This window comes from Filicampus tigris, chromosome 16, assembly GCF_054856515.1.
Source record: "Filicampus tigris isolate MCC_2025a chromosome 16, RoL_Ftig_1.0, whole genome shotgun sequence".
In the NCBI taxonomy this organism is placed as follows: Eukaryota; Metazoa; Chordata; class Actinopteri; order Syngnathiformes; family Syngnathidae; genus Filicampus; species Filicampus tigris.
In genome coordinates, this window is record NC_141232.1 from 3,446,927 (window position 1) to 3,457,270 (window position 10,344).

General features: G+C 43.6%; 2 protein-coding genes across 5 annotated transcripts; one reads left to right on the forward strand and one right to left on the reverse strand.

Annotated features, from left to right (window-relative positions):
* Positions 1–68: 68 nt before the first annotated feature.
* Positions 69–2,230, reverse strand: tmem220 (transmembrane protein 220). Its single transcript, XM_086055357.1, has 6 exons — positions 1,694–2,230; positions 1,579–1,608; positions 1,421–1,481; positions 985–1,108; positions 662–721; positions 69–568 (listed from the first exon to the last, which is right to left on the reverse strand). Exons 1-6 carry the CDS (start codon positions 1,907–1,909, stop codon positions 436–438), a joined length of 624 nt encoding a protein of 207 aa, XP_085911483.1. The 5' UTR covers positions 1,910–2,230; the 3' UTR covers positions 69–435.
* On the forward strand, positions 1,487–10,256 carry map2k4a (mitogen-activated protein kinase kinase 4a). 4 transcript variants are annotated; one of them, XM_086055352.1, is made up of 14 exons: positions 1,487–1,656; positions 2,639–2,915; positions 4,562–4,597; positions 5,437–5,469; positions 6,437–6,539; positions 6,767–6,941; positions 7,034–7,153; positions 7,291–7,410; positions 7,498–7,549; positions 7,739–7,866; positions 8,633–8,710; positions 8,793–8,941; positions 9,595–9,640; positions 9,712–10,256. In XM_086055352.1, exons 2-14 carry the CDS (start codon positions 2,771–2,773, stop codon positions 9,823–9,825), a joined length of 1,299 nt encoding a protein of 432 aa, XP_085911478.1. In that variant the 5' UTR covers positions 1,487–1,656; positions 2,639–2,770; the 3' UTR covers positions 9,826–10,256. The 4 variants fall into 4 exon arrangements, with proteins under 4 accessions (XP_085911478.1, XP_085911477.1, XP_085911481.1 ...); XM_086055351.1 differs by lacking the exon at positions 1,487–1,656 and having other exon boundaries at positions 2,298–2,915; XM_086055355.1 differs by lacking the exons at positions 1,487–1,656; positions 5,437–5,469 and having other exon boundaries at positions 2,299–2,915; positions 6,449–6,539.
* Positions 10,257–10,344: the final 88 nt, after the last annotated feature.

Genomic DNA, 10,344 nt, shown 5'->3' on the forward strand with positions numbered 1-10,344 from the left:
TTAAAACGCTTAATTTGAGGTGGTAAAATTACTGACACAAAGTATGGATACAAAAAATACTGTAGGAATTCAGATTCAACTGATTTATTTCAAGTAAAAAAAACACTGAAAGTTAATTATGTATAAAAAGACAAAATTAATTTTACTGACAATTTTATACAATATCCATTTTGAAAACAATGGGAAAAAATATGCACAAAAAATAGTTTCCTTCTTATTAACTTTCATAATGCTTGTACTGAGAACACAAAATCACTAGACGATTACATTACAGTAACAAAGTGTTTGTATCTTATCGATTCACACAAATAATTTTAATAAAATTAAATAACATGAAATTGCATAGAATCAAAACTGCACATCTTGCTTCATCAAACACTGTTGTTGGTCCATAATTTTCAGTCATACGCCAAATAAGATGTCTTTTTGCTGCCATTAAAGAGCGGTTTTACAGTGCGACGGCCAATTGGCACGCAGCTCCTCGTGGACGTGGAAGTAAAACCAGCACAAAAACGGAAAGAGGGTGACGAGGATGGCGGCCACCACTCTCAGCTTGCCCACCGCCGACCTGGAGGACCACAAAACGTGGACATAAATCGATCAAAAGTTTATATATTGTAATACAAATGTGATCTGTTTAATGTGTTGATGTTGACTGCACCTTCCGGAGTGACGACACAGCAGAAGCCACAAAAGTGTCAACACCACACCACCAAACTCCCTAAATTAAAAAAAAAACATTTTTAATGAATATGAGGTGTATATTAGGTCAACATGTATTTTTATTTCATTACTAGACAATTTAACAGCGGTGAGAGGAAGTCATAAGTCTCAAGTATGGCCAAACTAACTTAAAATTTGACTATATCCAAGGCCCCCCCACCCCCACGCACCAAAATCTGACTTTGCTCTTGTAGTATTATGACTTTCTCTCAAAAAAATAGAGATTTAATCTTTATTATAAAAAATATAATATTCACCTACCTGGCCTCCTCTTCTTGGAAGATTCCTGTCATGTTCTGGCTGTAAAGCTTCCTTCCGATGTTCAGGAGCATGCCAGTGCACAGCATCATGTGCAAGTCAGCCACGCATCTCCATGGTAACATCTCTGCACAAATAGAAACAATAGAAAACAGAAATGATATTTCATAGGACTGAACAATTATAACTACATAATTTTGCAGACAGAAATTGCTGACTAATGCTAATACTATTATGTCCTATGAACAATATTCAACTCAACTCCAACTTTAAATTCCCGCAACAACGAATGAGAGGCACTAATTTGCGGGTTGTCGTTTCCAATTCTTTGCGTTGATTCATGCGGCAGACATGCCACATCCAAAACGGCAGACGTGTTTACGTATCGCAGGCTCGTAGCATCAGCTCAATCACAATGAGGCATCATTGGTTTGCGTACCTGTCACGTGGGGTTTGAGTCCAATGAGCGCACAGAGGAGGGCGGGAACACCGTAACCCAACTACAACAGAAAAAATGCGCAAAGCACGATTACTAATCACTAAAAAAGTCGACTTGCTAACGTTTGTATGTTTTATTTCCGTGTCTTTATTATTTACCATCCACAAGGCGGCATCCGGGTCGTTGATCTGCACAACATAGTCCAAAGTTGAGGGTGGTGCCGTTGTTGTTTAAACGTGAGTAACTTTGTCGTGCTCGAGTTCAAAAGCTCACCTGTACGTACGTTGCCAAGCCGAAGAATAAAGACATCATGCCATTGCACGCTCGCCAAACAACAAGCATCCAGGTGGTCGCTGTGTACGCGTTGACTTGGAGCGCCATCCTCGTCTTCGGCCGTCCGCTCGAGACGTCAAGGCGACCTTTTTCAAGCGTCCCCGCCGAATCCATGGTTGGGATTTGACTGTAATTGGCCTTTTCACCGCAGTCCATGTTCGTTTGGTTAACTCATCGCGAGCACCCAACTTTATTGGCTCCTCGTTTGTACAACACTGGACTTTGTCTCAATAAACTTAGTTTCAACAATCACAGCAATGACGTTATCTTGGATTTATACATCAAGTTTGAGCGGAGAGACCATCTTGTGATGGTGGAATTAACGCATAAAAATTAAGAATGTTAAAGCAAACGTGAAAGCTATTAATATAATTATATAATTTATAACTAATTAACCTCCGAAAGTTAAATTTGCCAGATGTGAAGCAAGGCATCGGTCTAAAGTGCAATGTTTATTTTTAGCCTCACTTCCTGGTTTGTTTTGGCTAGCGAGTGTGTGGTTGGCTCATGTCATGTGGGCGTGGGACTTGTCATTTGTCGATTAAATAAAAACTGAACGTCAACTGATCAAAAAAAATGAATACACATAAATGTAAACAAAATGAGTAACGGGAGGTGTTGTCAACAATGTAGATAAAGAGTTCTAGTTGAAAAAAGAAGGATTTGTAGGTGTGGAAAAAAAGAGAAGGGGAGTGAGAGAGATGTCAGTGTCACTTGGTCAGCTGATCGCTGCTTGTTGGCCGCTGCTAGCTTCTTCGCTTAGCTTAGCCTCCCCTTGCTGATGTTGTTGTGAGCGCCGCCTTCCCTCATAGGTAGCCAGCTTCCTCACAAGCTGTTTTCAGCCATAATCCCTCAACTTCTACTGGCCTCTACACCCGCCGACAGCCTCCCCGTCGCCTGCATGGTGCTGCGGAACGGACATTATTGACCGTGGGCCGAGCAGGAGAGGCGTCTGAGCGCAGCCCGACAGCCAGCCAGACAGCAGCCGCCGCCGCCGCCGCCGGCCCGGCGCCGCTGATGGAATTTAAACACACAACAATGGCGAGTCCCGCTACCAACAAGACCTCCGCGAACAGCAGTAACAACGGCGGCACGGTGAACGCCGCCCCGGCTGGGCACCACCAGCCTATGCAGCACATTAGCAGCGTGAGCAGCCTGCAGGGTGAGTGAATGAGTGAATCAGTAAATGAGTGAATGAATGAATGATCGATCGATGGATCGATCGATCCAGTGGACGGATGGATGAATCCCAGAGAAGGTGAACTCGTGCTCGGGTGATAGCCTCGGGGGCTCCTGCCGGCTACAATCCTGGACGGAGAACACTCCCGAGGAGCACGTAGCAAGGAGCGGCCGCCGGATCAAACATCACCAACAAATATCTATCGTATTACCTGTACGTTCAATAGAGTTAGTAGATTAAGTGTGTGATCTGTCTATGGATGGAATCAATGAACCAACACTACCAAATTCCGTTCCAAAACTGCGCAATGCAAAAACAACTCCCTTGCCAAATAATTTCTGAACGTCTGTTTAAATTCGTATTTAGGTATTCGCTGCCTAAACACGAGGGTACTCAGTCGGCGTTGCGTCATTACCTCCGTTGAAACCGCACCATCGTTGACATCTGACTTAAATTCACGTCCATCAGTGTAACTGGTGTCGGGGGTCATTTTTTCTAACATTTTGGGGGGCACTACTGAAGTAATTCGCCCAAATGGCTGACTTCCTTGTAAATTTGGGGCATTAGTCCTGGAGATGTTTTCATGTATGTGTTAGGATAGACTTGTCATGTCTTCATCCATGAAAGTGGTCTTGGGGGCAATTTTTTCATTTAGCTTTCCCGGGGACGCTTCTGAGGGAAGTTTCAACCAAAAATGACGACTTCCTGTTCAATTTCGATAATGTGTCCTTGACACTTTTTCTCAAGTGGTGTGACGATTGACATCCACCCATTTGGTCGGCGAGTCGTGTCTGAAGCAATTTTTTTTCTCAAACTTTCATGGGTGCACTACTGAAGGAATGTGCCTGAATAGCAAACTTCCTGTTGAATTTTGGCATGTGTCCTTGAACCTTTTTTTTTTTTTTTTTTGTCTTGTTATGATTCTCCTTCCAATTCTTTGTTGATCAGTGAAACTACTGTTTGGAGTTAGCCTGGGTGTTTGGCTACTCCCTGAACCAAAAGACTCCCAAGGGGTGCAGAGCAAGGATCAGGCAACGAATCAAATATCACAAACAAATATATACACTGCATCATACTACCTGAATATTTCCTTGAGTCATTTTAGGTCATTACAACTGTGTTCTGTCTTGTTTCCTCTTGATGGAGCCAGGACAACCAAACTCCATTCCAAAAATGCACAGTTTAAAAACAATTCCCTTTGCTAAATGTTCTCTGAACATCTGTTTAAAATGATATTTATATCTTTGCTACCTCAGCATAAAGGTACTCAATTGCTGTTGAGTCTTCTCCGATTAAACTGCAACACCCTTGACATTCACGACTCAGATTGTCTAAACTTGGCTTCGTTCTTCAGTCACTTGAACACAATCAGTGGCACTTTAGGACTTGACGTGGGCAATAAGTCAATTTTTTTTACGCGCCAAACTCACCCAGAAACTTTCCCCGCCACACTATCTAGCACTTATGATTGTTTATGCATCTTTCGTGTTGCAATGTCAAATGAATGAATGGATCCGAAATGTCTAATTGTCACTTTCAGGTATACGATTTGAAGCTCTGTTGAACATTTATTGATATTCCTGCAGTGTGAAATGAATGAACTGATGCAAAAAATGTTCCCTTTTCAGATGCCAACACCTGCTGGAGGTGCCAGAGTGAAACAGGTAAGACTCGCATTTCATTGCATTGACTGCAAGTTTGTGTAGGCAACGATAGATGAGCGTGACTAATGAGCAAATTATTATCTGTGCCTGCTTTCACATTATTGTAGTTGCATGTGGATCTTGAATCCAGAATAAAAGGGAGAAGATAACACTACTTGGTGATCTTAATAGTTTCATAAGAAAAAAGAAGTATGGAATCACCCCACTTACAGGATGCTTATCGATGGCCTTGTTGATTTGAACTGATAGATTCTTCTTGGTCGGATATCAGTGTGTAATGTGCATCATATCATTCAATGGCTGCCTCATCTCCTAAACCAGTGGTCCCCAATCACCGGCCATTTGGTAACATTTGGTACCAAGTCCATTTGGGAACTTCGTGACGGTTAGGCGATGCCCAGCTCTGAGATCAGCCGCTAATAAATAGCCGTGCAGTCACCGGACCAAAGCAGCAATCAGTCATCGTGTTGATCGGTCAAACTGTTGTCTTTTTTTTTTTCCCAAGAGGGCGCTCCTGAGTGAGTTTTGGTGGTGATGTTTTATTGCAAAGAGTTCTTCCAGTGTTCCTGTACAATGTGATGATTCCATGTTTTCTCTTCCTGCTCTTTCTTTTCCCTCCACGCTGCTAACTAACGCTCGCTAACGCGGAACGACGGTGAGACTGCCCACAAGGAGACCACCCTCCCGTCACTTTCTATATATTATTTATCATTTTTTTACTTATGTTCGCCCACTTCATGCACACGCCTCCGTGTCGGCCATCTTGGATGTTGCACGTGCATGTCGGTCCAAACAGGAAATTGTTGAACAGGAAGTAAACGTTGTGTTCTCGCCTCCAGGCTTTCTGATAAACCTGTCTGGAGCCCCCCCAAGTAAGACCAACCTCATCGTGTGCGTGTGTGTGCGTGCACGTGGGCGCTCACGACTTCTAATATTTGTGTGGATGTGTGTGTGTGTTCTGCTGCTCACTGCTAATCCACGTCAGGAGCGGGCTTGTGCCGCGTCTACTTCCTGGCGGGCTAGAAGATAAAATGTAAATTAATATCTATCCATCTTCTGAACCACTTATCCACAGCATGTCAATAATTGCACAATCAAAATCAGTACATTTAAAAGACTACCACTTGAATATGAATTCGTTAAAAACAATGAAAAACTCTCTTAACTGGCGGTTAGCTTATCTTGCTAACACAGCGGTTGATACCTATCAGTCATCACAAAGAGTTGGACGATAGCAGCCACAGAATATTCACATCATTTTCAATTTTTTCAGCAGAAAGTACAAGCTGAAAGTCTCCTCAAGCCAGCAGCAATGCGAACAAAACGGGAAGTAGCCTATCAAAATGAAGCTGTCACTGTACTTGACAATCATTCGTCCACATGACTCAATCACAAACAGACTGGACAAAAAATGTATTTGGATGCCAATGTTGAGTCTTCCGTTTTTGAAGGAGACCTATTTTTGCGTTGTTTTTACAATTTCAAACAGTGTGTTACAAACGTTAACTTCCTGTCTAGATTCTTCACAGAACAGCTAACTGCAGACTGAAATGCGGCCTATTGAGGTGGTTTGACGTTATTTGGGGACGTTGGAAGCTGAACGCAGCTTGACTTGCTGGTTCCTGCCTCGAGATGGCGCTCATTTACTCTTGCATGTGTCAGCGCAGGCCCAAATATGAAGTTGTTATCTGGTCACTAACTTGGTGTCTGCGTGGCATGCAGCATCTCCTCACTCATCTTCTTTTTTTTTTTTTGCCTCATGTTCTTCGGTCTCGTTGTGCGTTCAAAGTCCGTCCTGACAGTTGATGACTTTGCTCCACGTATTTTGTTTTGGCTCAGGTAAACGTAAAGCCCTCAAGTTGAACTTCGCCAACCCGCCCATCAAACCCACCACCAGATTCACACTGAACACGGGTGGACAACCCTTCCAGAATCCGCACATGTGAGCCGCCTCCACCGGCACCGCCGCCATTTTGTCCTGTTATCTTGGAAAACGCTCATTCACCATCCACACCTAACCGCAACGTAGAATTTAGAACAGGGATGGGCAACTGGCGGGCCTCAAAAATTCCACCAAAATCTTAACACTGATAAATATCCACTGTACGTTTTCCGTGAAAAATGGGTGCCTTTGTACGTGCGCGTGACATGTGATTTTTCCCGCTTTAGCGAGAGGCTGAGAACACACAGCATCGAGTCGTCGGGCAAGCTGAAGCTGTCGCCCGAGCAACTTTGGGACTTCACGGCCGAGGACCTGAAGGACTTGGGCGAGATCGGTCGCGGGGCGTACGGCTCCGTCAACAAGATGGTGCACAAGCCCAGCAACCAGATCATGGCGGTTAAGGTGGGCGCACCCGCCAACCCTGAACCAGCTTTCACGCTGCCCTCAAATAAATCATTCTCACCCGACGTTTTGCATAATCCGCCATTTTCCAGAGGATCCGCTCGACGGTGGACGAGAAGGAGCAGAAGCAGCTCCTCATGGACTTGGACGTGGTGATGCGCAGCAGCGACTGTCCCTACATTGTGCAGTTCTATGGAGCTCTTTTCAGAGAGGTCAGTATCACAGACCAACACGTTCCGTTTTGGATTGAGGCTGTAACATAAGAAAATGTGGAATAGTGAAGCGCTGTGGCTACTTTTTTGGGATGAGCCAAGGTGTGTCGAATGTTCTGGAATGTTCCGTGTTGCAGGGCGACTGCTGGATCTGCATGGAACTAATGGCTACCTCCTTAGACAAGTTCTACAAGTTTGTGTATTGCTCACTAGACGACGTCATTCCTGAGGAAATCTTGGGGAAAATTACTTTAGCCGTGAGTTATTACCTCCCCGTCGTCCTCGTCCTCATTTGCTACCTCTCAAGTTTCCCCGCCTAACTTTGAACTTCTTCCTACTTTCAGACTGTGAAAGCACTTAACCACCTAAAAGAAAACTTGAAAATAATCCACAGAGGTAAGACACGTTGTTATTATTATTATTATTATTATTATTATATACTTTTATTATTATTCGGGTCCAAGCACTGAGCAAGGCCCTCTTGAAATCGAGATCGTTCGTTGTATCACAATGTCGTAATGGCCGTTTTGGAGGCTTCCACATGTCCGAGCTGATAAAGAATGTTTATTTGATGTTGTTGTTCAGACATCAAGCCGTCAAACATTCTCCTGGACAGAAACGGAAACATCAAACTGTGCGACTTCGGCATCAGCGGCCAGTTGGTGGACTCCATTGCCAAAACGCGCGACGCCGGATGCCGACCGTACATGGCCGTAAGTCTCACACCAGTTTCGACGCGCGGGGGGCAGCCTCGTGCAACAGTGTAAGGGATTCGCCACAAACTACTCAATCAACTCGAACATTCAAATAATTTTGGATTTCTGCCCCTCACAACTCCAATTATATATTTTTTAATTTACTGTGGAAAAAAAAAAGTTAAGTATGCCAAAGTTGTAATGACGTCATTGAGTCGAGTTACTTTCTCTCTTGGGGGGGGGGGGTTACGCTCAGCAACCAACACCCCCGCACATGCTCTGCCCCCCAACAGTTTTCCATTCTAAATTTGGCAATCAGGACACACACGTGCGCACACCCACACACACAGTCATGTGAGTGAATACGCTCAAGTTATAATTTGAGCCGTGTGGCACTCGACTGTGTGGAATGTGTTGTGTTTGTGGTCATGTGACAGGCTTGACGGCCCCAGCGTCGAAATGCCGCTGCCGCTTGGGCATGCGCCAACATGCTAACGTGCCTGTTGTGACTCCGGCGAGCGCCTCTCACACACACCTGGAAATGCGTCCGGTCTTTATTTATTGGGGCCATATTGGATTGATACCATAACCCTTTTTTCAAGACCTAACTCGAAACGTTAACTCTGGCTTGAAATCCAGTTTAAAGCCCTATTTCTTGTTTGAAACACTAACCGATGTTTTAAGCCCTAACCCAATCTTTTGAAGCCCTAACTTGAAACCTTATGACAGTAGTGTGTACATTTTTGTGCTTGTGTAATGTTTTTTGTGTGTGTTTGTTTTGCAGCCGGAGCGGATCGACCCGTGCGCGTCGCGGCAAGGTTACGACGTGCGCTCGGACGTTTGGAGTTTGGGAATCACGTTGGTGAGCTTGCACTCTTGAGCGGCACGATTGCTATCTGGAAGTATTTCTTCTTGATAAGCGCACACGTGCGGTGGCGTTGCAGTACGAGCTGGCGACAGGGCGCTTCCCGTACCCCAAATGGAACAGCGTGTTCGATCAGCTGACTCAGGTGGTCCGGGGAGACCCCCCGCAGCTCAGCAACTCTGACGAGAGACGCTTCTCGCCCAAATTCATCTCCTTCGTCAACGTGTGGTGAGAACGCATTCTTCGCCACTTTTGAGTTCGGCTCCATGCTACCAAGGGAGGGAAATACACCACGAACGCATCATCGAAGATTAGCTAATGTAGAACACCACAATAAAATCAGATTTTAGACAAATTTTTTAATGAAAGGATTTTTCACTTCTTTTTTTTTTTTTTTTTTTTTTTTTAAATCAAATCATTGCAACATTTATTAAAATCTATATACAGTATATGGAATTAGAGACCGTTCATTCTGGAAAAAAATGCATTTTGTTTCAAGGGATTTTTCCAAATCAAAATAATCTTTTTCCCCTAGAAAAAAAGCCATATTTTTCTTTCTATAAAGTAACATTTTTTTATTTGGGGAAAAGTATTCTTTTCTTGTATTTTTGTTTTAAATTATAGTAAGATATTTTCTGTGGGGAATATGTTCCATCTTTCTTCATTTTGGGGGTAAAATGCTTGGTATTTCATCTAGAATTTGTGTTTATGCCAGACGAAAAAAAAATCATTTCATGAATTAAAAAATACCGTTTACGTCACAATTGAAAATAAAGCCTGCTCTTTAAGGGACAGGATGCTAAAGTGCACCTTTATAAAAGGTGGTTAGGAAACAATTCAATGATTATAATACTAATGATAACTTTCTCCTGTCTTTGAAGCCTTACCAAGGATGAGTCCAAAAGGCCAAAATACAAAGAGCTGCTGGTGAGTTGACTTTACTTCTCAACATGTGCTTGCACCACATTCTTCACATGTTTTTGCACCTGTTTTTCCAGAAGGATCCGTTTATTCAGATGTACGAGGAGCGTCCGGTGGACGTGGCCGCTTACGTGTGCAGACTTCTGGATCAGATGCCGGCTTCTCCCAGCGCGCCTTCGTACATGGACTGATTGCCATTAGCAAAATGAATGCGCGCACACACATCTGTCCGTTCATCTAATTGCAACAATAAAGACTTCAAGCCAGATGCAAAGCAAAGCTGCGAGCAAAAAAAAAACACGTTCATCTCCTTCACGTCACACTCACAAACGCGCACACACAGTCGTCATGATGAGAGCGTGTCTCAGCGATGCGACATCACAACTAGATCCAGATGAATGCTAATTATTATTATTACTATTATTATGGAGAGATAGGAAGTGTTGCCTCCTGCTGGAAACATGCTGAGTGCATGTGCGTGTGTGAATTGAAAGCATTGGTCTCCTCTCAAATGTGTCATGTCAGCAGTGATTGAAGAGTACGCAATGAGAGGCTGAAGCTGTTTATGATGTAAGCCAGGATATGTTGAGAGAATCTAAATAAAGACCCGAAGAATAATCAATACCATGTGTGCGTGTTCTGCCTTGACTTTCTTGATGACTGTCTTGACTAAAATGGACTTGAATAGAAAAAAAAATAAATACCTTCGT